The 27,800-nt window shown below is 34.5% G+C and overlaps 2 protein-coding genes and 1 long non-coding RNA gene across 8 annotated transcripts; 1 reads left to right on the top strand and 2 right to left on the bottom strand.

Moving 5' to 3' along the window:
• Nucleotides 1-123: 123 nt before the first annotated feature.
• Prp3 (pre-mRNA processing factor 3) lies at nucleotides 124-9,332 on the bottom strand. Its single transcript, XM_022073060.2, has 13 exons — nucleotides 9,182-9,332; nucleotides 8,900-9,075; nucleotides 8,137-8,378; nucleotides 7,745-7,966; nucleotides 6,743-6,904; nucleotides 5,756-5,944; nucleotides 4,276-4,436; nucleotides 3,696-3,781; nucleotides 2,933-3,075; nucleotides 2,260-2,474; nucleotides 2,022-2,168; nucleotides 1,552-1,642; nucleotides 124-1,059 (listed from the first exon to the last, which is right to left on the bottom strand). Exons 2-13 carry the CDS (start codon nucleotides 9,048-9,050, stop codon nucleotides 907-909), a joined length of 1,962 nt encoding a protein of 653 aa, XP_021928752.1. The 5' UTR covers nucleotides 9,051-9,075; nucleotides 9,182-9,332; the 3' UTR covers nucleotides 124-906.
• A 1,520-nt stretch (nucleotides 9,333-10,852) lies between these two features.
• Nucleotides 10,853-22,970, top strand: jef (major facilitator superfamily domain-containing protein 6 jef). The gene is made up of 11 exons (XM_022075358.2): nucleotides 10,853-11,326; nucleotides 13,000-13,390; nucleotides 14,579-15,070; nucleotides 15,596-15,751; nucleotides 16,555-16,668; nucleotides 16,844-16,940; nucleotides 17,181-17,342; nucleotides 17,974-18,104; nucleotides 18,553-18,724; nucleotides 19,385-19,488; nucleotides 20,517-22,970. Exons 1-11 carry the CDS (start codon nucleotides 10,932-10,934, stop codon nucleotides 20,628-20,630), a joined length of 2,328 nt encoding a protein of 775 aa, XP_021931050.1. The 5' UTR covers nucleotides 10,853-10,931; the 3' UTR covers nucleotides 20,631-22,970.
• Nucleotides 11,456-20,641, bottom strand: LOC110835398 (uncharacterized). Of its 6 annotated transcripts, none has more exons than XR_015534719.1 (4): nucleotides 20,500-20,641; nucleotides 17,171-17,309; nucleotides 15,665-15,763; nucleotides 11,456-15,100 (listed from the first exon to the last, which is right to left on the bottom strand). It is a non-coding gene; the product is annotated as an uncharacterized LOC110835398 (long non-coding RNA). The 6 variants fall into 6 exon arrangements; XR_015534721.1 differs by having other exon boundaries at nucleotides 11,456-14,813; XR_015534720.1 differs by having other exon boundaries at nucleotides 15,665-15,806; nucleotides 17,179-17,309.
• Nucleotides 22,971-27,800: the final 4,830 nt, after the last annotated feature.

The following is a 27,800-nucleotide window of genomic DNA, read 5'->3' as shown; positions in this document are numbered from 1 at the left end:
TTAAAATATATAAAACCACTTGTTTTAATGTACAAAACTATTCTAATCAGCGCTTTGTATTGTTATTGTTCCTAAGGGAGAGGATGATACTGGATGGAGAAAAATACATAATTACAAGCCTCATAATTTGTACCCAACAATTTATTAGGGTGCTCATATGGAATAGCATGAGATCAACAGGGCATGTAGCACACCTGGAAAAGATGTGATACATCCAACCATAGAGAACCTCAAGACAAGAGAACAGAGTGGAAACCTTGGCATAGTTGGGAGAGTATCAAAATGTATACTAAAGGAACAGACTGGGATGATGTGGACTTGATTCAATAGACTCAGGATCTGGTCCAGAACTGGAACAAAGGATTACAGTACAAAAAAAATAAGGAACTTCTTGACCAGTTCAGCAACCGTCAACTTCATACAAAAGAGAGTTAATTAAGATTCCATGTCATTATAAATTAGGACATCTTGGTCACAGGGTATACACTACTCTCACATGCAGAGATTCTTAGGTTCAAATCCACAACCCAACTTCAATGCAGATTTGTCAGAGTCCATTCTCAAGTGTTACTCCCTTCCGTTGGCTATTATTCTCAAAATTATTCTAGTTCCAGAACAGCACACCATGCTACTGATGGGAGCCACTTGATGTAGGACCCTGAAATTATATATTAACAGAGCTTTGAAAAGTACGCAACTTTCTGGTTCTTACTATTCTTGGCATACTGCAAAGACCTATTTGAGAAATGCATTCCACAAACTAGTCTTTCTATGTAACAATGTATGAGTTTAATTCCTTATTACAAGCATCTCTTATTCTTAATAAATTCAGTTTACAAATACCATTGACTTTTGTAAAATGCATCACTGATTCACCATCACGTGTGTCTGCACAGAGGAGAAATTTTAAACATCGTCAGTTGCTTCAAGAACTGCCCCACTATATGCCAAGTCCCAGTACTGCTCCACAGAATGCTTTTTGAAGTGTTCTCTTGCTAATTTCTCTGTTGGGCAAACTTTGAATTTCATGTCACCAAAGTTTCTCTGTTTCACAGTCCCCTGAAAAACATAATTGAGAATTGATCACAATGTACACAACTGGATCAGAAATCAATTCAACTAGTAGCAGAGATGGCCTGAGTTCCAAGCATTTGCCTGGAGGGGTTGAAGAAAAATTTAAAAATTCAATCGAGATAGCTGGTCTCTGGGATGAAGGCGAAGAATATTAAAACATATGCAAGACATACAGTGTGGAAGTACAGACTGGATTCATATGGCTGGCTTTTATGAACATAATATTTTTTCAAGTTCCATAAAAGGTGAGAAATTTCTTAGCCACTGACTAGCTAAGTGATTACCAGTTTCTCAAGGACTCTGCTCCAAGGAGTTTGTCTCCAGCAACACAATGTTGTACCCTTGAACTTTCACTGTACTTCAATATATAAATGAATGAAAATTATAAATTAAGGACAAAATGATGATTCAAGTGACCTGTAAAAACTACTGAAAACTATTTTAGCCATAATTCTTTTAAAAATAAAAGCATCTTACTTCCCAAACCATGACACATTTGTTAGCAGATTCATTTCCATCACTGTCCTTCACTGTATCTTCTTCCCATTTTATTCTGTTAAGCATTAATCTGAAAACAAAGCATCAGTCATCACACTTATATTCATATCAAGAGACACTAACTTAAAGCAAAGAGGTTACATATCTTTCTGCCAGCATAAAATATATCACTTTACTATTTTAGTTTCACGTATTTGTCAAGCATCCTACAACCGTTATATTCACATAATGCAACTACATATTTTTCTAAACAAGTCAGTCTAAATCCAGAAAGTTGCACCAGATACACAATGATTTTTCAATGTTGTCACAGTGGATAAAATGAACCATTACTGCTTCCTTGGTTTTCTTTTCTCTTCTCTAATTTTTATATAGCATTACAGCTACAGATTCTGAATTTACATCGATTTTTCAGAATTTCCATCAACACTAATTAATTTATTACTTACCTTCTATATTTCTTTTGCTGCTTTGTACCACCTTCCACAACCACAACATTGCAGTCTTTAAATAATACTACACATCCGGACATAAACAACTGTTTGGCATTTGTTTCTATCTTGAATTTTTTAGATGCATTTAACAATTCTTTTACCCTGCAATAAAGATATAAGTTGTACATTACATTAAATATGCTAAATATATTTTAATGTAAATCTGAAAAATAAAACTTTAAATGCTTTGTACCTATATACAGATACACTGACACCTAGTGTGGTGTCCTCCTTTAATTTGCGGACTTTCTTTTCTCTTCTCTGGTCTGCAGTCAGCCTCCTAGCGGCATTTGCTTCTTCGTGAGCCTTTTGGCGCTTTGCCATTTGTTCTCGCACGTGAGCTTCAATCTTGGTTGGATCTTGAACCGCTTCTGTTCCTAACACTCGCATCAAATTTGATATCCTCAGCTACAAGCACAAGAAGAAATCTTATAAATTAATTGCACATTAAATCAGGATGCAGATACAGTTATACTTGTAAGGCGATTTTATTGTACTGTTTTTATACTAATTATTAATTCTCATTTTTACTTCACTATGGACAAGTAGGCTTAAATGCATATACTGGCAACTTTTGCACACAGGGATGATCATAAAGTAAAACAAATTTTAAAAAATAACTAAGAATACAACTAAAATATTGCATACAGCATATACACCTCATACAAAGGACAACACACTACATAACTATGGTGTAATTAATCAACCATGAGCACAAACCTTGAAAGAATTACCATTATAAGACAAAAAGTGCTGTTCATATTTTTTTACTTATGGTAAAAATATTATAGTTCTTTGATTGTTAACAAATTCAACAGCATAGGTTTAAGACCCTGGAAAAATAAATACTATAATAAACAGTTTGCCTTAGGTTCAGGTGGTGGTTCCAGACCAAGTCGAATCTTTTCCTGTTCTTCCTTCCAAGCCTCACGTCGGTTTTGCCTCCGCAGCTTCTTCCGCTCCTTCTTTGTGAGAAACACAGGCATATACACAGGTTTCAAAGGATCCGCTGCAACAATGTGAACCACATACCTGTTACTGACACTGGCTTATCCATTCTAAATCTAATGTAGCATGATGTGATACGTCTTCTGTCATCGTTACATTTTACAACATAATGTATAAGGGACATCTGAAAGAATGAAACCAACAAGAAAAACAGAGAGATAATACAGAAGAAAGAAAGGAAGTATCGGCTGGTCCCATCATGTCGGGCTAAAATTAATTTAAAATGTGGCCACAAAGAGTTAAATAGTGACTTAAATAGGTTAAATGCAGTGATTGTTAAATTCCAAGTAAACATATGGAGAAACACAGTCTTCATCTCCAGGAATAAAGTGCAGAAGTCTGAAGTATCTACCTACAAATCTATATGGCATCAAAAATCAGAAGAAAAATATTGTCATCCTCACCACTGCAAGAACCTCAAATCAGATAAGTTTAAAAAATTTGAATATGCATTTCGGTTTTTTACGTCGTGCACAACTGTTCTGTCATCAAATAAATGCACATATAGACAATGAGATGGCAGCTTTTATATTCCGATACTGTAATATATTCTTTTTATGAAGACAAAATCCCTTCTCCTTACCTCAAAAATACAGAGATAAATTCTAAATAATGACTTACTAGGTGGTCTCAACTGAATCGGATGTTCCACAAGATTTGTTATTGCGGATTCCTTCAAAAGTGGTTTCCCATTTCTCACAATGTAACTGTAACAGAGATACACATACTCAGTCATCATCACCTAGCTGACAAAAGCCTATCACTGAACCTTATAACTCATAACTACTTCCTCTTCCATCTCTTCCATTACACCACTCAAAATCACATAATTTTGTAAGTCCAGTTTAGTGAAGGAACTACAGACTTATGTAAGTGTTTAACAGCAGCCATGACATAATGACACAAGGACTTAGTCTTGCCAACTGTGGTGTTTATCAGGAATGGAACACCCTCAGATGGCGAGATATTTTGCATATTTAAAGGATAGTAAAGTATTAGTTGTAAGTGGATTGGATAAAATATTCATATTTGATCACCCAGTTTTAATATAAATCTCTTGAACAAAATGTTGTCAAGATAAGGCAATAATTTCAGAACTTTAAAACCACAACCCACAGGAATGCCATTCACTTTGTCACTGTAAACAATTCCTAAACATGAACGTAACATGTCAGTTTCACATCCTACTTGATAAACATACTTTTCTTCTGTGAGAATTACAGAGTCCCACCACTCAACATCAGGAATTTCTTCTTCCCGGTGTTCAGCTTTGGGTGCTATCAGTGCTAGTTTGGTAGCAGATGTGATACCCGTCCTCTTGGCAATTTGTGAGATCTCATTCTGCAACTTTTCCAGTTGAGCCTGCAAAACAAAATTAACCCAGTGCCTTACGCAGTTTCCTTGGACCACCTGCTTCATTCAGTAATCTTATGATTAGCTTCACCCTTCACAATGCTATATAACTGACATACACAAAGAAGATGGAGAAACTGAGAGACAGCACTTACCAAATATAAAGTTACAAAGGGAAAAGCATAACATTAGTAATTGGACTACAGAATTATAAACCTTGAAGGATGAGTTATTTATAAATGCATAAATACACACTGCAAAATACATCATACAGACTTGATAAAAACCAACGATTTCTTGAAAAATTACCTACATTTCTGAATATTTAACCTGCACATAATTTGGAATCACACAACATTAATCATCATGAGCTCATGGGTTGCCATGATGTATAATTTAAGTGATCTTAACAATCAGTGTAGATGAGTTATGTGAAGTCCTCTTAAACTGCTTGTCAACAGGGACTTCATGCTACTGTAAGATATTGTAAACGAGAATTTATCTAAATTACAGAAAATACTATTAAAATATACTGTTTAATGTACTGATTCTGCATGTAATAAAAAACTGGGAACTGATTACACTTACTCATATATTTTACAACTGTTCTTTTTATCACCTTCATTGTATTCTATAACTTCAAGTATATCTCAGTAGGATTGATACTGTTTTCAAACTGTAAATTTTACTAGTGGCAGAATTTCAGATTTTTTATTACTTGATGTGCTCGTTTATTACTAAGCCATTCACTTTACTGGTTTCATCCTATTTGCATAAGCTACCATAGGTTTTGAATCATCAAGCTGGTTAATTTTTCAGTTTTCCTCACTCCCCAGGAAAAAAAGCATGGTGGCACCCAATCTTGGTTTGATAGTGCTGTTCGATACCCAGAAAATAAATTCATCCTTCATGCTGCCTGTGACAATGCTGTGGTCACACAATTGTGTAGTGGTAACTCTACTGCCAATTCCACAATGTGCAGAATTATGTTCTGAAACTTTATAATCTGTGTGGTCAGAATGAACTGTTTGACTGGCAAAGAGATAAATCTGCCTTTGTAAAATCTAAACTACTGTAAACATTGATGAGCAATTCTTAATAATGTATAAAGTAAATGGATACCTGGCTACTAATATGTTAATAATATGCCATTAATATTTTAACAGGATCAGTTTCCTCTGTCTTCCCATAGGGGTGATAAGTTTCAAATAAATGTCAATAAAATAGATGTTAATTTTATCACGTTATGAAAACTGCATTGTCTAGAACTGAACTTCAGTGCCAATACCCTCATCTGGGCAGTCACATCTTCAGTTATTGGCACATACCTTCATCCTCATTCTGTCGGCCAACTGCTGAAACTTGCCTGGCTCATGGAAACGAAGTGCCCTTTTGTTACGAACAGCAGACTTCATCCCAATGCGTGGATCAAAGAAATGTGTTTCTGACAGATCCTCAACAACTCGCTCCTGTAGTTGTTGCCTGAATTCCTCACGTTTCTTTGCTCGGATGTTAGCCTAAGAAAGACGTGGTAGTTAAAACATTTTATATCTTCTTGTATTGAAACAGCATTCTAAACATATTTACCAAAATCAAAAGTAGATCTGAAACATATCAAGACTATAAGATGAACCATGACGAACTACAAACTTCTTTCACATGTCAAAAAAGGAACTTGGCAATTCTGAGTGATTTTATCATACAATATATTTGGCTGCAAGTATTTATCAGATGATAGCAGATAGTTAATATATTATGGAAACTGTTATATGTGTAACAATGCGTACCAGGAGCTATTTCCCCAGGAATATAGTGACCAGAGTATGAAAGTGATCACTCACCTCATCTAGTGCAATTATTAAGAAAGTGAGAAACTATCTAAACTCCTCTATATGTCTTCATTGCAAAGTGCTTATTCATAAATACAACTTTGCCTTTACAACAAGTGTGCCAGCAAGTACACAATGCTGAGAACTATTTTCATCAATCTTTTAAAACACCTACTGCAAATATTTTACCTTTAACATCTTTGCATTGGAAAACTATTGATCTTCAGGGCAAGAATAAGAGTATACAGAACCTTGATATTTTGAATGAATATCTATCAAGAAGACATGTAGCATTCTTTCACCCTTTCACCACATAGAGATTTCAGAATGGTTTTCAAAGAAATTTTTTTAAACACAACTGATAAGAAACGTAGTACAAGAGAAATTCAGGACCATACCTGCAACTGTAGAACTTTAGCTTCAGCTACTGAGTTCACCTTTTCCATTTTTTAAATAAAATGTTGTATATCGTAATAGTAGTTTTACCTTAAGGGTTGGAACTACATGTGTCAGCTGGACTTCTTTGCCTGTGATGTCTACAGTACGGCCTTCATCATCCAAAATCAATGGAGTAGGTTTGTCTTGAATGAGTGGTCGAATAGGAGGAAGGCTTAACATTCCTGTTGAAAGTTTGGACTGAATTTGAGCCTGAAAAAGAAACAATCCACATTCAGTGGGTGACAGATTGTTAAAAAGGTTACAAACTGTTAGGAATCCCGAACCAATACAACTCACTTACTTAATAAATAATTCATGTTTAATAAATATTCCTTAAGTTCAAGACAGCAAGGATTATTTAAACAGATATTTTATATTAATGCATATTGTGAATAATAAACAATCAGCATTTACAATTCATGTATATAATAATCATGCTACATACATGCACATTTGAATGTAGCATAAGTAAATAAGAATTCATTCTTGACTCAAAAAATAAAATGGAAAGCAACAAGTAATTCACAAAAATATACACATAAAATTAAGTGTTAAAAGAACAAAGGTGACAACACATAATTCATATATGATGTTTAATGAAATAATAATTTAATGAAAGAAATTTATTAAATTATACACTTCTTGCTTTATTGAACATCATCACTCCAATTGACAAGCTTCAGCATTTATTATGAAGAAATAAAGAAAGGAACAAATTACAGGTAAATGAATAATTATCAAAACTCCAGAAATCTAGTGACTTCAGACATAACATAACTGGAAAATCAGAATTTATAAAGTAGGTATAACACAGCTGAAACCTGCCTGAAGCTCCATGTATCCTTTTCTCAAAATCTGAACTGAAATAAGGAGGTGGTACTTTCAAATAGCTCATGACTATTTCCACTTACTCTTCAAATACACTAATCATAATAATTCACATCTTACTACACTTCATATAAGTAAAACATTGAAAATCAAAGATTTTACTTCAATATATAAACATACTTTCTAGAGAAATTGGTATTAAAACTGTGTTGCCTTCACTACCTGAAGCTGAGCAATTTTTCTGGCCTTGTCTGTTTCTCCACGTTGCAACAGTGATGGAATAGATGTGGGAGGTAAACCATACAAACTCGGATGAACAGTAAAAGCATCATCATTATGGAAAGTGAAACTACGAACAGGTGGAATTTCATCCGCCCGCAGAGCATTTAGAGCACGCTTTCTTTCCTCTATCATCTTCTGGGCATTTGCCATCATTTCTTTTATCTGAAAAAAGCAATTAATAGTTTTAAAACCTTAATATTCTGTTATGTAGCCACATGGAGGTCTAAGATTCTTCTGTGCCAAAAGTCTTGAGTTCAAGACCAGCTGCAGCTTTAGCCACAACATACATAAAAGTCTATAATGATAAAATTCTGTATGAATGCAGTTTTAACCTGCAATGTTGTGAGCTGACCAGGACTTGGGTTTCCTGGGGCTGGAATTGTTGTCACCTCAGGTTCCATGTTAGCTTTTGTCTTAGCTTTCTTTGAGACTTCCTTATCTTCTTGTTTTAGTTCGTGTTCATGATGTCGTTTCCGAGATGCTCGCTGAGCTGATTTCAACTCTTCGGCCAAATCAAATATACGTTCTGTAAGTCTAGAAGCCTTTTTCTCATCAAGCAGAGATGCCAACTTATCTGAAGCAATAAACACTCTAATTAAGCGCTACATAATACCTTTATCAAGTTTACAAAGTTCACAGTATTCACAAAACTACTTCAGTTTACATACCACCAAATATATTTCACATTATTCATACCAAGGAAAAGATATTGATTAACATTAATCTCACATAAGGAAGAACATTATCCTGCACAACATTTAAAGGTTGAAACCTCACATAAAAAATTTCCATTATGTTGCATCCACATTGCACACACACACACAGTAACTTCCCTGCATGTTGAATGTCAAAGCACCTTCTACAGAATATACGACTGTCACAATATACAAATATGCATCATTCTACTCTGATATATAGAGCTTACAGAATTGTCATTAGTAAGAATAAGGTATATATTATACACACCCCTTTCTCATTCGCCTCTAACCCATACTATAACTGGAGTTTTTAACTTTATCCTTCTTGCATTGAGGTATCTCTTCTCACACTTAATATTTGCTCACCAACTTTCAGCTTAAACTACAGTGTACTTACTTGAGGTTTTCCGCCTGTCATATCCTGATGTAAGGCAATTTAATGCTGCCGTCACTAACGAAGGTTCACTAAAACCCAAAAACTTCTGAACCGTTTTATCTACATACGGCTTAATTTCTTCAATGTCCTTTTTTGAAAGACTGGATGCCATGATTGGTTGTATTTTATTATAACACCTAAAAATATAAAACCAAGGTTCGGAAGTAAGATAGTGTCTACGTTACTTTATAATTTTCTAACACATTAATTACCCAACAAAAATAATCCGGCAAAAGTACATACAAATAACATTTTAACACTTGCAATTGATGTTCCACAAATACAAAGATCGTTATTCATTTCTTTTCACAGGCAATCAATATGATAGTATGATCTCTGTGCAAGTATCAGTCACAGATTACAACAGTTAACAAATGTTATAGTATACCACGGATCATATCACCAGATACTGATTTTAATGTTCGGATACTTCTGGCTCTGTGGTCTGGATAATAAACGATACACACTACACGAAAAGGCAGGGAATGTCTTGATTAGCTGAGCGTAAAATCAGCTTTTCTAACCCATGGAGTTATTACAGGGAAATGAAGCGCCCTTCATTTCGTGCTCACAATTGGCACTATTTTCAGTATGTTATTCAGTGAATGAGTGTGGCAATATGTACACACAAATGCCTTCCTAATAATTAATATTTCAAGCAGCAATTTGTAAATTAACCAAAATCCATTCAATTTTATTTATTTGTAGTGTACATAACGACGATTTTAAAATCTATTATACCCAGTAAATTATCACATAATCGTATCCTTATTATACACGATGCAAGATACTCTTCAATTCAATTAATTTATTTTCTCTTGTAAAAGAACTATTTATGGTGGCTACCAGATCCCTTGTACCGTCTCAGTGTACACTGTAATGAACCTTCAAGTCCCTTAAAAAATAGTGAATTTTGTTGACCAGTTGGGCCAAAAATAACTCGTTAAGGACTTTGCACTATGGAGTCGTTCTTTATCACGTACGCCAGGATTGATCAACCCTTCCAAACCAAAAGCAGCATTTACCCTTGCTTCCACACTGGCGGACTGCTAAATGAGAAATAAAATAAATTGACAGTGGAACCACGGTTCCGGAGAATCTGATGTAAATACGTCTTTGTATTTAAATTATATTTAGGCAATAAATATAATGAAAGGAAGTTTATATATTAGCTTTATTTTAAATATTCCGTTTAAGGTAGACGTAGATACACCATACAACACGATTTATGAATAATCAAAACAAACATAAGATGCGTAAAACGGGAGGATCAGCGGAACACATGCTACAATAATGAACAAAACGGACGAATAAATTGAAAGACATGCATTATAATATAAAGTAGTTTTAAAAGATAACACCTGAAGATGATGCTTTGCATCGAAACATGTAGTGAAGTGAATGAAGGCGCTCTATTGTAACATCGTTATAGAGATGAATGGCGCAAATTTAAATTTTAACATTTAAATTTTAACATCTAAATAAAGTTTGTGTATTGACCTGAATTTTATTATATATTTTAATCTAAATATTCCCTTTATACATGTTTTTTGGTTGGTTGGCTTTTTTCCATATTTATTCATTGTTGGTATGGATCTTACACGTCTTCGTAAAGCTGTCGAATGACCCTTCCGTATAGACGTACTTACTTCAAAAAAAAGCATTACTGACTAGGTGACTGACCATATTATGTTAACTGCGGAATTCGTTTGTGAATATTATGTGATGAAGAATGGACTTTTCAGAATACTCCGAAATATACTACCAGATTCTACTGATCCCTTCTAACATGACAAACTGAAGCAAAATATTTTAATAACCTGAGGCTGGGCAAACGGGACATGAAATTTCAAGCGTGGGTGGAAGTATTGATTTGGAGCTGGGCTGACCTATTCTGGAATTGTGGGTAGAGCACTTTTGCTATGGTATTGATTTACACTCTCGCTGGCGTTGTCTTGAAGCTCGGTTAGTGGTCCAGAAGCAGGCGGTAACAATGGTTGGAATGGATAGGATGGTTTCTGAAGAGGATGGCTATGTAGGACAGCAACAACGTATTCCCATGACAGCACCAGGAGTCCGTCCTGTGGTAGACCCTGAAGCTTTAGGAGAGGTGGACCCAGAAAAATACCCACAACCGAAGGAATCCACCCATAAGATTCGCGGCCGGTCTGACATTATGGAGTTTCTCTGTGGGTCTGTTGATTCTGAACTGTTGACTGTCAAGACATTTTACTTTTTCTTCTACTCGGCTTTCGGCTCGTTATTCCCATTAATGGGTGTGTACTTCAAGCAGATGGGTATAAACCCAGGGCAGTGTGGTCTTCTTATAGGATCCCGGCCATTTGTCGAATTCCTGTCAGCGCCCTTCTGGGGCAGTCTTGCTGATAGGTGAGTAAAATGCACTTTTTATTACAAGTTAAATGTCGCGGCATTTGCTGCCGACTGCATTATAACAGCCATTTCGAAGTTCCTGCTCTATTATCTGAAGTTAAAAGTTTACATTTATGCAATAAATAATCAGCTTTCACTTACAATTTTAATGTCAGTAACAATCAAAATAATAACAAACTCAATATTATCTTATCAATCAGGAATGCCCGCCATGTTCGTATTATTGTTAGAATATATAACAAAAACGCGAAGATGAGATAACGTCAACTGACATGATGTTTACACGACGTTTCGTGAAAATCAGTCAATTTATTTAATTTTTTTAAGGGGAAAGTCATATTGATGAAAATACCTGCAAGATGATACTATGGACCTGTGATTCAAGAAAATGATATTCATAATTTCATCCTTTAATCCATATTTTCCTTTCCACCATCCCTAATTTAGAAATACCCTCATAAAGTCCATAAAAAGTAAGAGCACTTGTAAAATAAACATTCTGCCATCTAGCACCATTGCTAAGAACTTGACCAATCATGAAAACAGTCCTTTTACAAAATGAGGTCTAGTATTTTATCATGCAAAAATGTTTTCTACAATAAGCCATTCTGAGAATAACCGACTGACTGCCAATATGTTGACTAATCTTCAACATGCTGATTTTATTTCTGTCCATGCATTCTTGTAAGATTTTGCTTTTGTTAGTTATTTTGTATCTTTAAAGTAGTCATTATATTAAAATATACATTAAAAACTTTATATACAGGTAGCCCTCAATTCACGCCGGGGATATGTTCCTGGACGAACCGGCGTAAATACGAACGATTTTATAATGTAAACTGACGTGATTTCTTCTTTATTCATTTCAAAATTTCACGATTAAATTAGTCCTTTGAAAGTTTAAGGCGCTAGGAATGAAATTACATAAGAGAAAATTCGTATTTGAAAAAGTTTGCATCTCACAAGCAGCTTTTACCGATTCATCGATCTCATTGGAGCAAATTCGCGTTAACGAAACATACGTAATTGCAGAGATGACTGTATTTATAATTTTTATTCAAAACCAGCGATGTAAGAATTACGATTTAGTATAAGAAGAAGTACGAGAAATATTGTAAAACGTTATAAATAATACTTTACCTGGCAAAACTGTCACTTAGCTTTATTTTCTTAAATTATACTAAATCACAGGCCCATAGAATCATCTTGTATGTATGTTCATCAATAAAATAAAAACATATACCAATCAATATAATTTCAAACTGAAGTTCATGCATAAATTGTACAACCATATTTCTATAATTTTTTTAAAGAAATCAATGAACATGATTTGTGAGAACTCAAAAATTGATTTTCGTTTCCTGAACTTTTAGCGTCTATGTCCCTTTACCCTGTCACTAGCAAATTATGTGATGAGGAGCAATACTACAGAAATGTCAAAAAGTGATTGATACGTAAAGGAACATGAAACGTGCACCGAGGATGGTTCCGCAGAACCGAAACACATCTGCTGCAACACTGTACGGTACTGATGGAATAACTGTAATATTTCACATAATCATGAAACTAAGTACTTTATGCATAGTCTGCTATAAAAATATTGACAAGACTTACATGAATTTTCTTCTGCAGTACCCCAGAAATAAAGAAAACATGTAATCATTTTACAGGTGGCAGAAGGGTAAGATGCTCCTGTTAGCATCTCTCTCTGCATGGATCATCTTTACTCTTCCACTGGGCCTTATCCAGCCTCCAGCCACTTCTTGTATTCTGAAGGAAAACCACACCTACGTATTGAAGACAGTTGCACCACCTGAGCAAGTGTACAAGCGAGAAGTTGACAGAAGCATTCTTTTCTTGCTTGTGGATAGTGATCTGCAGAAACCAGGGGCAGGCAGTACTGACGCAAACACTTTTCGGTCCCGTAATATTCGTTCCTACCATCAAGCAATGACCATAGGGCAGTCGCCGCTTGATGTGCGGTATGCATCCAACTATAAAGAAAGTGAACATAGTAGCTGGGTGTCACCACTCTTCAGTTCGATCGTTTATCGCACACAGGTGTGTCACGTCAAAAGAAAACTGCCATTACAAGATTCTTCTTCCAGTCTACATTGAGGCAGTTAATATAAATATAGTGAAAACTAACATTCTTATCTTGAAAAATGAGATATTTTTAAGATAGTGATAATTATTGACACAATATTTAAAATCTGAGGTTCTTGTAGTGGTGAAAATGTCAATGGTATTCTTACTGATTGCATGTGGACTTGTAGGTGGATATAAACATTTTAGAGGAACATCCTGCCTCCATTGTCACATGACATCACATCCCAGAACACCACTGACAAAATATTTGTAGATGCCTCAATTCCTGAATCTACTTTTCTTATATAGGTGGAAGTGGCAACATAGAGGCATTAATACAGTTCTGAAAAACTTTGAGGGCAGTTTTAACAGCGTGCCCACCAATTATTATCATGGAGTAAGGACAAGTGGCAACGCTTGTATAATTTAGATCCTTAAGAATGTCAAAAGAGCCTTGCATACAATTTATCTGTCATGTCCTAAGTGACTATCTATGGATCTTAACACTGAATCAGTTGCTCTTACACTTGAAAATGCCTCTTTGTGCTGAGTCAGAAGACTTATAAAACTGTTCAGAGAATTAATTAGATATGAATAAGTAAGTGAATATAACAGGTGTTTCTTATTAAGAGTATTAATATGGTCTTAAAACTTTGCATACCATGTAGTGTATTAGAATATAAAATAAGTAAACAAACAACTATTAACACTATAAAAAAGACATTATTGCCATACGCGTTTCAACCTCAAGAGTGGCATCAAGGAAATTAATTCATTTAATCTAATGGTTTAATTAATTTCCTTGATGCCAATGATGATGACTTCTTGAGGTTGAAACGCGTATGGCAATAGTGTCCTTTTTATAGTGGTAATAGTTGTTTGTTTACTTATTTTATATGTATTAACATGGAATTAATTACTAACATAAAGAGAATATGCCTTCAGTCCCAACGGTCACATTGCCGCGAAATTTAAATTATAGTCACATCTGTACTGAAAATAATTGCAAGTGATGCTGCTACTTCCACGCCTATTCCATGATTTCAGGATCAAATGACAGAAAAAAAACATACAAAGGCCTCAGCAGAAACATGACAAATTAAAAATTAATAAAATATCACAAACTGTACATGATATTTTCTAAATCTGATTTCTGCACAGGACATTCAGAAAGTCTTCTTCCTGCTTCTTCTTCTGGTGATAATAGGAGAATTCTTCAGTGCTCCTGCTATTACCCTGGCTGATTCAGCTGTGATCACACTGCTGGGTGAGGATGCTGATCGCTATGGACATCAGCGCATGTTTGGTTCTCTAGGATGGGGGCTTGCCATGTTTTTTGTTGGAATTGCTCTTGACCATTCCACTTCATTCCCAGAACATCCATGCAGCCCAGATGCTAAAGAGAAAAACTACACTATTTGTTTTGCCACATTTTCTGTGTTGATGGGTGCTGCCCTAATAACCGCAACACAGATCACCTTCAAATATGATTTTCCTCCAGAACCAGAACCAAGTACACAGGAAAAACAGCCTCCAGAGCTCTCACACGAAGATGCAATGCAACAGCAATTGGCCCAACAGCTGAACTTGCCACAGTTGGCAGACACGAACAGCATACCTGTACCGACCAAGCCTGCTCCACCCCAACTACAGGTGAGGTTTGTGTTTCTTCAACTGGATTAGCTATTATCAGTGTCAAAAGTCAGAAACACTAGTGATGCTTCACTGCAAGGGTATAAATTACACCATGAACAAAGCCCTTCAGAAGTTAACAGTTGCAAGAGCCTGAAACTGGACTGATCCTAAGACAGATGAATCAAACTACATCTGCACACCCTATTTCCCAAAGATCCATTTCAATATTATCCTCACACCTTAACCTACGTATTTACAGTGGAATCTACTCTATTCACCAATGTGTAAATCTCAAACCAGACATTTGTTCATGAGAAATGTTTATATAGTTACCATACATAGTGTTACATTAACATTTTAAGAGACACCACTGCCACCACTTTCCATCAGCACTATGCAATCATCTGTCAAGTTGCCTGTTACCGACTGTGTAACCATGTTAACATTAGAACCGAAATAACAAACAAGAGTGGTAAATGTTATTCAGGTGCTTTGAACAAAAAAATTCATACATGGAGAAATGACATGGCTCTTCTTTTACAGACAAAGATGTTTGCACAGACAACACGAGAAATTCCTGAGTGGGTCACTGTTTTGAAGCAATTTGCCAACCTTAAGTGTGGTTCATTCCTCTTTGTTTCTTGGTTCATGGGATCTGGCATTGGTCTCATCTTTACTTTCCTGTTTTGGCACCTTCAGGTTAGTCTCCATCTAAAATTAAATGAACTCTAGCTCCAGAGTCTGTCAATTTAGGCTGAAAAATTGCATGTGAATATATTTATCACAATTATAAAATTTAACATGTATGAAAGTTACAAAATAATCCTGATATGAATTAACCTGGACTGCAGATTAACTCTGGTTTCATGTTACTGTAAGAAATTGACAAAGAATTCAATTACTCAATGTAATGTAACTAAAGAGCTTAATTTAGCATGGTAAGCCTTGGAACATTCTTCTTGAAACAAGATGACTAGTTCTCTCTCTCCCATTTGCTACTTATACAGGCAAGAAACTAGACACATAACAAAATAAATTTCATATTTGGAAACACAAGCAATCTCAATAATTATGAAAAACATTTATGATATTATATTACCCATTAATGCAGCATGCAAGAAGTAACCTTCCACACATTTCTCTTCCTAATACATTTAAATTAGTGAGATATTAAATTCTCTTTTGTAAATATTCTCTCAATGAATGCATTCCTTTTGTAAAATGAGTAATTTGTGTACATATTTTGATCAACCATTTTGCTATTTTACCTTCTGCTTAAGAAGGACTCTACAAAATCTCCACACTTACTATTTGAAGATCTGTTGCCACATGAAATAACAGGTCTCTAAATTCAGACATTTTCATGAGATGTGTGTGAGTGCACACACAAACATTCATGCACGGATATGACAATATTATAACATTCAACAAAAAGAATAATTATAAACTATTAATATACAGTACAAAGGGCTTACTGCTTAATAAAGTACATTATTTTTCAGGATTATGGAGGATCCCCAACATTGTTTGGTGTAGCATCAGTTATCAACCACATATCTGAAATCTTTGCTTATTTCTTCAGTTTTCGACTCATAAAACAGATTGGCCATGTGAAGGTGAGGATTTATGTATCTACATATTACTGGAGGAAATGTTATATACATTATTATTTATGGCAGATCTAATGTGAGAATTTCTATTACAGTTCACATGGATCTTTGCATTAACTAAATGTTTCATTGGAAAACTTAAAATAGAAAAGCATGTGATTTAGTATATGTGTGATTCCAGGTCTTATGTTTGGGACTAGCAGGCAATGTTTTACGTTTTCTCTACATTTCATGGTTAACAAATCCATGGTGGGTGCTGCCTTTTGAATTTATGCAAGGTAAGTATTTAAAAGACAGTTATCATTATCTGGCTTAGTTCTGAGAAACATGCAGAATTATTGTCAGTAAAAATGAACTAGATGCAAATAGAACATTAACTAAATCCAAAGAATCAGAGTTGATAGTTATTCAGCTGTTCTTATGAAACTAAATGGCACATCACCTTCAGCACAGAAAAGATAATCAATGAATCTTAATAAAGAGTATAGATCTCCTCTAGGAGTCTTGCCTTCTTACAGGAATCACCCATGCTGCAGTATGGGCTGCATGCTGTTCTTATATTGCACACAACACACCCCAACAGTTGCGCAGCTCAGCTCAAGGTGTGTTACAAGGAATCCATCATGGTCTGGGTCGAGGATGTGGTGCTGTCATCGGAGGAATCTTCGTTAATTACTTTGGTAATCATAACACTAGTAATATATGTCAGAATTGGATAAAAAGTGTTCATCACAAATTTAAAGTTGTTCTTCTATGTTAACCTCTGGACTATCTGTGAGTGAGTTATTTTCTTCCAACAATATGTCTGACAAATTTCTAAGCGGAAATTAAAATGTCCCATGAAATATCTTTAATATTGCCTTCCTTTTCAGGCATAACTTTTATTAAGCATTTCTTAATAGTAATTACTACACATGTTTAAAAGCTGAATTAAATAAAAACAAACAAAACTTTGAAGGATGCCTCCATATACATGTTCATTTAAACCAAAACAAAATCAAATGAAGCTTTAAATGTGAACTAAATATGCTATTAACTTACGTCTCATACTTAACTTACATCACACACCACTGACCCATAGAAAACAAAACAATGGTATTACAGTAGCAACAACAACAACAACAATAATAAAACTGAAATCAGCAGACTATGAAATAAAACTTGGGAGAACATCAAAATATTCAAAACTTCTAATATAACTACTGCTAAGAGGAAAAGACCTAATAACAAATTCTACATTCATACTGTGATATTATTTGGAAAGAAATCCAAGAGTTTGAAATACTCAACATCATGTATTTGTGTTGACAGGAACTACAGCTACGTTCCGGGGCTATGGCTTCATGTGCTTGCTGGTATTGGCAGGATTTATATTCATCAACTTTTATCGCAAAGAAACTGGTTTTGTGTCTGAGTTACCAGCCACAGAGGATCCTCACCAGGTAAAAATAAGCAGTCATGAAAGCGAAGTCATTATTACAATTCCATACGTCCTTTTAATACATAAAGGGACAGCCTCAGGAATGGGAAAGCAAGGTAGTTGCCAAGGGCACCAGATTGAAAAGGGATAAGTGAAGTAAAGCATGAACAATGCAATGCTATGTTTTTAAATGTTATGGTATTTTTTCCATTCCTGACATTTAGCACACACTGTTCTTCCATGCACACAGATAACATTGCTGAAGTACTATCATTACTAGACAGACAACCATCACCTACAGTGTAGGTACTAATGACAACACTTTCAATAAAACTGCCCAAATTTTATGGTAATTATGCTGAATTTTTTAACATACATGCAACAGAGTGATATGCATTAGGACAAGGCAGTGGTATGGATATTTCATATACTGGATTTGAAAAACATCAAAGAATATCTCTGTCATATAGGTAGCTGAAGAAACAGCACACTTGGCTCCACATGGAGTTCCAAGTAATCCCATACCACGAGCACTATCCAGCAGTCGTCTCCATGAGCTAGCTGGACCAGACCAATCAGGCTACGGTGCTACTTATCAGACAACTGGAGGAAACCTTGATATTCCTGGCCAGCAAAATGGAGGTCAGTCACGTGGATAACTGGGACACGTTAATTTTGTGCTCAAGGCAGAAATGAGAATTTTGGTTCAGAAAGCAGTTATGACCAAACTGGCCAAATCATGTTACTGGCTATTAAAACAGCAAAAACTATAGCTAGATATTATGGTGCATGCTTGATAAGGTAATGAAATAATTCATTAAAAACAAGCCTATATGTAGGATTTGAGGTTTTTGTGGCAGTGGGTCTGAAGATGGCTGTCCAACATATGAGTGTCCAACATATAGATCCAATGAGAACACAAGAATATACTTCTTACTAATAAATTGCCCATCAGAAATGACATGAAACACACACAGTCATAAATATTATTCCATTACAACTAAAATCACAAAGGCTTTGTGTTCATTTGTAGACCAGCTAACTTGCTACCATCTACTATAGTTTCTGCATTTTTTATGACATTTATGTTTTCACCCATTAAATTAACATCATCAGCATACACCAGAAGCAGATGTGTTCCATTCAACTGAAATCTCGATTTTCTTGAACATTCCTAATGGTATACTAAAGCAAAGTTGAAATGCAATGGTGACAAAAATCTCTTTGTTTCATCATTATCACTAAAGAATATGTCTTAATACACTACAATACTTCTAACATGTGTATTTCATTTGCTCACAGGAGGCACCACAAATCCCTTTCTTCAAAATGGTGGGGGAAGTGGCTACAATTACAGCTACAGGCATGGAGAAACTAAAGAAGAATACATCCGACGAAACTTTCAGGTAAATACACATCATTATTAGATCCAGACTGTTGTTTTACAACTGGCTCTTTCCAACAGTAGTCAACATAAATGAATAACAGATGTTTTTAAAAAGTTTCATAATTATACCAGTCATACCATGCATATCAACATACATACACAGTCTTTACATTGTAACGTTCATCTGACATCAGTAAACAAATGTAGAATCTATGTCTTTTTAAATGTGACAGCACAACAGTGTTTCAAAATTCATGTTTTTATCTGCATATTTTAAATATTATCTTCTATCTGTAATCCTCAATACCATTTGCTTTTCTGAGATAACTTACATATACAACATTTTCAGATGTATTATTAATTACCTGCATGACAACAATTTCATTAACTACAAGTTAAGCATATTACTGGAGAAGGTTCATGCATTACTGGTCTAGGAGCTAAGCAGAAATGGAAAAGACTAGATGAACAATCTCTTTCAAGTACTTTTTCCCAGTAATATACAGTGAATTTGTACTTACAGAATGCTTACAATAACATTTAAATGCATAAATGGACTCTTTTTCATATGCCTTCAGTAAGATGTTATTCTGGTAACTCAGTCTATCATCAGATGAGAGAATGATTAATGAATAATGAACTGGGAAGGATGTTGAAGGAAGCAGTTACAGCTTAATTAAAGGTCCTTTCCTGGAGAGATTGAGGAAAACCAGAAGAAACTTCAATCACTTTAGCTGGTACCTTGAACCTTCCAAATACAAACTGGTTGCACATGGCTCTATAATTTACACCCAGAATAGTTGTAGGCAAAGAATATTGCTCGAAACATATTATTACAGGAGAATAATAATGAAAAATATTAGCCATGCTACATCAACGTGTTCCCCAAGGACTGCACACAAGCATACACACACATAGAAACATCAAACTCAATTTTATATAATACAAATTAGTCAAATGTATTTTGTAAGAAGTTAATGGCCTCTTATTTCCAGCATTCACTTTGCAAATACATATGCCATCAAAATACCTTGATTTGTGTGGCAGATGTATACTGAGTTGCTGGCCCAGTATGAAGATACGAAGGCAGCCCCGGCACTCACACGACTACACACACAGCAGCCAGGTCCTCTTCCCCAGCATGACTCTTATGATTGGTAAAATTGCACGACTCTTCAACCTACTCCCTAAAAACATCATGCAGCAGCATATATGGTGTTACAACAATACAGAATTTTCTTTTGTGCTGTACAAACAGTATGAGTACTTGCAAGCAGTTTTCAAAATGGCTTTGGTATCACAGTATTGTTTAGTCTTTATCAATGGCAGACTAATTTTCTTGTAAGGTAATGTGTGAAGAAGAAATATATGAGTTTGCAGGCAGTTACAATTCTAATACAATGCTCAGTACTCCGAACAGAATTAATTGTAATCTTGAAATAAAACATTCTGTTGAATATATTACAGTGAAGCACTCACACTGTCTAAACAACAGTATAAGTGCTTTATTGTCACTACTCTGTTTTCTATTTATGTATGGAGACTGTAATTTTCTTTCAACTAATATCATGAAGCACACAAATTCTTGAAAAGCTGACATCACTCAGCTGATCAAGATATTACTGTGTTTACAATAGACTGCCACAGGATCCCATCCTGAGCCACATGAATCCAGTCCACATCTTCACCCAACATTTTAATAGTATCCTCTTATTGTCCGGTGTCCCAAGTGGTATCTACAGTTCAGGTTTTCCAACCAAAACTTTGTATGCATTTCTCATCTGTCATGTGTGTGCTAAATGCCCCACTCACGTCATTTTCATTAATTTTCAACCCAGTAAATATAAATTATAATTTAAAGAGATTTTTTACTATACTTGTTAACACAAGTGAATGCCGCAGATATACAGAAAACAATTTTTGTTCATAATGAGAGAGAAAATAAATGAAAAATGTGTGTGTGTGTGTAAATGTGATGTGTGCTTTGTGCATCTGAACATCCTTTCTTGTAAGCACTTTGTGTCTTCCCTTTATTAGATTACAATATGTAAGCATGCAATCTTTTTTAAAAATGAAACATCATTAACTATTTGTGCACTAATAACAAGACTGGCTCATTGACACGGCAAAATATTAATGAGCCGCCCCACGAATCTGGTTCGTTGGCCATTAGTAAGAAATCTCACTGCTTTAACCACTTAAATAAATAGGGATCCAACGTCAAGTAAAACAGGGGATGAAATTCACCTCTCTCCTTTTACTGGGTAACACACTGTTGGTGCATTGTCTGCAGCAAAAGGGCATATGTATTATATTACATGTACAATCCTTCTACTTGCTTGGAACAACTAAGAAAAACTACAAACTACATTCAAATATCAAACTCTGAAGATCTAAGACTCCCAAACAACAAATAAATATCTATAAATTGTATGTTAGATTTAGATACTGCAGTCTCTTATGAATTTCTGAATCCTAAATTAAATATGTTGATCAAGAAATGTGAAAGTGTCAGACATAAGGTAACTTAGTTATATACTCTATTAACTATAACGCAGTAATTCTTCATGGCTAGAATACTGAATTCTTTGAATTTAGCAATTCTGTTTGCAAGAAGTAACATTAATAAAGTAAACAGATGGCATTACATATTACTATAGGTATTAAGCTGAGTAGAATATTTAATTAAAAATGAAGAACCTTCAGTACACAAATAATTTAAAGAATGCACTAGTGACAGAAACTTTTTATATATTAATATGTCATTAAATATCTGCACATAAGGAAGTTTGTGGTTTGTACGATTCTGAGATCTTTTGTCTTTTTTAATTATGTCCATTCATACATTTCTGCATATGTGAATTGTGAATGGACAATAAACAAAAGCCTTGTAATTCCCAGCAAGTATGAGGAGAGACATGTTTACTTCCAAGAGATATCTGATTTTTTATGTTCAGTTTATGTGACACATGCTACAATGAGATTATGTTAGAGAAAAGTGTTATATTACTTTTCAGTTGTCATTGTTACATTGTTGAAAAATATACTTATATTCCCAATGTTAACTGTGATCAGATTGCCTCTAAACTTCACATTATATTAAACTTATAATAATAAAAACATGTAAGGTAAGGAACCAATAAATTTGTAGATTGAAACCAAACACTCGGTTCAAATATACCATGACACTAACTTGTACATAATAAATAGATGTATTGCAAGATATAATGGAGAGTAAAGCACATGTGAATGATGTAGTTGAGGCACCATTGTATGACATTCATATGCAACTAACATGCTGTACATTAAGTTGTTTTCTGAAATTCATCAGATGTGGATATGTAAATGATGTACATTTCATAATCATGTACATGAATGTATTTACTGAAGTTGAGTCTAAATTGTGCATAAAAATTAATTATTCAAGCACAATTTTACTCCTTTTATTTAATCAATGTTTCAAATAAAGGATAGTTATTTTGCAAATGAAGAGGAACAATACATTATTCTTAAATTCTTTCAGATTATCTTGGTTTACACCAACCTTTTTAGAAATAATTAACTAAAATAGTTTTTTTTTAAATATGGCCTTTAAGTGAATACCTAAATTTAGTATTTGCTAAAGAATGTTCATTGAATTTATTGGCCAATTTTATGTGCAGTAACTGAAAAATGTACCAGATACTGGTGTCCTCCGTTCATAGTTTCAGTGATTGGTCATTATTATACATTTATGAGTTCCTGAATCAAGTAGATGGACTGAGAGCATATCACTTTATTACAGTGTGAAATTGTTAACTTATGTACATGAAGTTATTTCAATCAGGAACAGAATAAAATGCCACAAAGATTCCAACATGAGATTCTTGTAGTTTACAGTTCAGCATTAGACCTAATGAATGTCTAATACTTCATAATGCAACAAATAGAGGATTCAGAACTTCTTTATATATATATTGGCTTTTTAAGTGATCAAACTATGAGTCTAATATATAAATGCAATATATGCTCACAAACAAATTTATTAAACTAATATGATCTTTGTGCCAGAGTGCAAACTGTAATGCTAATTCAACACATAACTGTGGTTCTAACTGAAATACATGACTAGCACTCTCTATGACTTATTAACATTGTAGTGATTCTTCCTGATAATAATTTGTGTTATGCTGTGATACGAAGAGAATACAAGCATAACTTCCTGCCACATTTTTCAGTTAGTTTTCTGAGAATATTTTAAAACACTGGTGTTTTTAGAAAAAACTGTGGTTATGGATATTATAACAAGTACACACAAACATCAGTGTTTCTAAATGGCTTCAAAACTAATAACAGATAACTTTACTAACATACTTCACTAAAATATGAGGCAGCCAGCAAGATTTCTTCACTGTCTTCACACATTATATTATTCTTTACTATAGAACTCGGGTTTCAGTGTTCAAATGATCAGAGCACAAGAAACTGAAGTATGAGAATGTTTTAAAAGTTAAAATTGTGTAAACAAGTGCAAGTCCACTTAAGCCACATTTTCAAACCAGTTTGTAACTATAATTAAGAAGTAACACAAATATTTCACACAATATTTTAATGGTAAAAAGTAATGGTCAAATGGAATGTGTATAATTAATGAAATCAACATATAACTTTTTCATACAATAACCATCTTTGTGCCTGGTATTAAGTTATATTCAAAAGTATTAATTCCTCAAATAGAAAATAACTTGTGTGGCAGTTCTAATATTTACAATGAGCAGGATGAGTAAAAAGTTGTACATCATAGGCAACACTCAAAACTAAGTAAGATCAATTAGCTATGGCATAATTCATTCTATAGCATCTTTGTTAATATATCACCAAAGCACTTCCTGCTCACCTGCCAACAGCAGCTCTGGAGAACTTGTTACCAAACTGAGAAATTCTTTGAACATGATGGACATCACACTTAACAGATCTTGTAATTTCCCATTATGCATAACTTTCCAGATACCAGTACCATATATGAAGTTAACCTGTATAAACTGATCATATGCATTCCATGAAATGTGCCCTCTTTTGATATACATTTATTTCTTACTTTCATTTCTCATGAGATGTGTTAACACACAATTGTAAAACATCAAATTTATTCAGCTGTGTCATTTCATTGAAAATAATAATGACACAAACTTTACGCAGGTTTCACTGCAAATACAAAGCTCACTCCAGGCCAACATAATGTTCTGGTACTTAGTGGTGTAAATTACAGTTACATTATATGTTTGTGAGTTTAGAAGTATGTTAGCTTCTAAGGCTATTTATACCACTAATTATGTTAAAACAGTTGTGCCACAACAATGGGTAAGATTCACCCTCATGCCAAGGCACAGGACAGTGAAAGCAAGCATGTAACTGCAAGAGTAACAACTAACACACAATGCTAAATTATTTGTAATACAATTTTACATAATTAGTATCAACTAGTTAGACTTGTCAGTGTGTAGGATAGTTTTAAACTTCTCCCCATTAAAACACCGTCTGGTACTTAATGTCTAAATCTCCATTTATATGTTAGAGGTGACTCTTAATTTACTTTACTAATGTGTCCATAAGTATTCTGAGTTTTGATGTGGAATGATTAGTGGCATGCCCATTAAATACTGTTTTGAGGGATACAGAGTTTGTAAAATTTCACAGCTGATGAATTCTGACATTCTGATTCAAAATCCCTGCACTACATGAACATCTACACTGAAGAAAGATATATATATGCAAAAAGATGTTTGATGTTTCCTTTGAAATCTTGGAACCTATATTTGCATTATTATCTAAAAACCCTAACTTCAGCGACATAATTATCCACATTCAAAAATCATGATTAGCATTCTCATTTAAAGTTGGAAAAAAGCTCTTTTACGTTATACCCTTCCATATAAAAACTGTATCCAAACAAATCAAGCACACAGGCTTGCTTTAAAGCAAGATGAAAAAGATATTTTCAGTCAACTGCATACACACAAACACATATACAAAAGCCTTGGTTGTAAGAAAAGCAATTTCTGATTTAAGGGTCACAAGAATATGATAAAAATATTTATAGGTTGAACAGTCCAGATTTACAGTTACAAATATTGCAAACAAACTCACAACTGCTTTGAAAGAATCAAGAGGCAAGTAAGAAAGAATGTCACAAGACAGAACAAAATGAAACTACAACCTTCATCCCAGCAGTCTTTCATGAATGAAATCAAATCTTTCATTTTCTGCATAAGGGGGAAGTAATTCTAAACAAATATGTAAATGTTTCCAAGTGTGTGTAGTGCTAAAAAGATGTTAAAAGAAGCAACCAGGACAAGTTATACAGCATGCAAAACAATCATAACACCAACTTCATTAACTATCTTCAAGAAAATGCTGTGTTAAAAATAATGCAGACTGTGACACAAAGGTATTATGAGATAATAGTGGTTATTTAATAGGTATATGAAATTAAAAACTGTTATTAAAGCAGGAAATGTTTACATATCAACATATCATTTATATTGTGATCAATGAAATGCCTATATTTATAGCTAAGTGTTATTATACTGTGTACTGTAAAATTAATGAAATTACTGCTCCAGAATATATTTGTAATTTACCAATGATGTGCCTGCCCGCGCAGTGGCCATGCAGTCTGAGGCATGGTCCTTGTGCGCCTGGCCACTGCGACCGTGGGTTCGAGTCCCACTCAAGGCATGGATGTTTGTCCGCGTCCCCTCTTCCAGTCTGGTGGGTAAAGACTGGCCACGGAAGGCAAGGCAAAACCACCATGGTACTTTTGCAAGAAAACCCCAAAAGGGGTCACGACGGTCACGCTGACCATGAGACGGAAAAAAAAGATGTGCCTACTAATTCAGTTTCCCATCCAAGTTAAGATAAAACATAGCAATGCCATAAAAAATACACATACACACACAATATGCTGTCATACATTCTGGTAAATAGGTTGGTCTTTGTAGAAACACACATGCATATATACTTACACAGTCTTATGTTAAATTTTAATTGTATCAACTTGCACAGTATTTATATACAGACATTTGTATTATGCAAAATGCAAACACTTTTAATCCTATTTTTGGAACATGCTCTCCACAATACAAACCACAGAAAACTGTGGTGAGCGATTAATTACTTTAAGTTAAACAGCACATTAAAATGTCACATGTCATTATGGGATAGATGGCTAATACTCAATTTAATCCCCTGTGTTAACATTTAAGTTCAAATACAAAATGTATGCTTGCCTTTCTGCATCACTGCACTTTCAGGCAGACTATTTAAACAGAGAAAGTCACATGCTATTTATTCTTTTGAGAGTAATAAGGCCTATTTTATAATTCTCCACTCCTCCAATACTCCTTCCACTCTTGAAAATTCTTATATAAATAACATAAATATCTGCTACAACTCTCCTGTGCTTATTAATATAAAGTTCATTCCTTTAAGTATTCAGGATATTCTGAAAAGTATTTCCAACCCCATCACCTCTCCAGCTCTAATTTTTGATGGGTATTTTTTGAGAGAGAGAGAAACGTACATTCTTCTCTTTTTCAGTAGTTATAATTTTATTACAGTAAAACCTCTCTATGTTGGACACTTGGGGTTCCACGAAAATGTGTCCAACTTACAGAGGTGTCCAAGATAGAGGGAAAGAGAAAAATCAGATTGTGGTCTAATGGCAACATAATCTATTTATTTACATACACGAACTACTGTAGGCTTACTTGAATTAATAATTAATGACAATAGTATTAATAATCTTTTGAAGCCCACTCCCATGCACTGCACATTACACCCCAGCCTCAATAACATTTTCTAAAGTTAATTCCACCAATTTTCGCTTCCCCATCGCAAAAAGAAAAATTCCATTTCTGTTCATACAGTCTGAACTCAAATGCAAGCACAGTACTGATGGAGTTAAAACTGTGTATTCTGCAATACTATAGTCCAGTTAAGGGTTCAGTAAAAGAATAGTCAAACACTTGCAATGCATTCCAACGATGGGTTCAATGTCCATTAGATAATCCTCCAGAGAGGAGGCATTCATCAGTCAGAAATTCAAAATAACAAAATTTGTAACTGTAAACGTTTCCCTGTAAAGCATCGAAGTTAAGTGCATGAACCTGCCCAACATACAACAAAAGTGGTGTTCAAGTTCCAGGATAAAGAGGTGTCCAAGATATAGGGTATTGTGAACAAGTAAAATTATAGGATATTCGCCGGTTCCAATTACAAATGTCCAATACAAAGGGGTGTCCAACTTGAGGGGTTTTACTGTACTTGTTTCTTTCCGTTCATTATTCACTG

This window comes from Zootermopsis nevadensis, unplaced genomic scaffold (genome assembly GCF_977971745.1).
Source record: "Zootermopsis nevadensis isolate Lab colony 2312 unplaced genomic scaffold, Znev_1.0 Znev_ptg000011l, whole genome shotgun sequence".
NCBI lineage: Eukaryota > Metazoa > Arthropoda > Insecta > Blattodea > Termopsidae > Zootermopsis > Zootermopsis nevadensis.
This window is presented reverse-complemented; position numbering and strand designations above follow the sequence as displayed.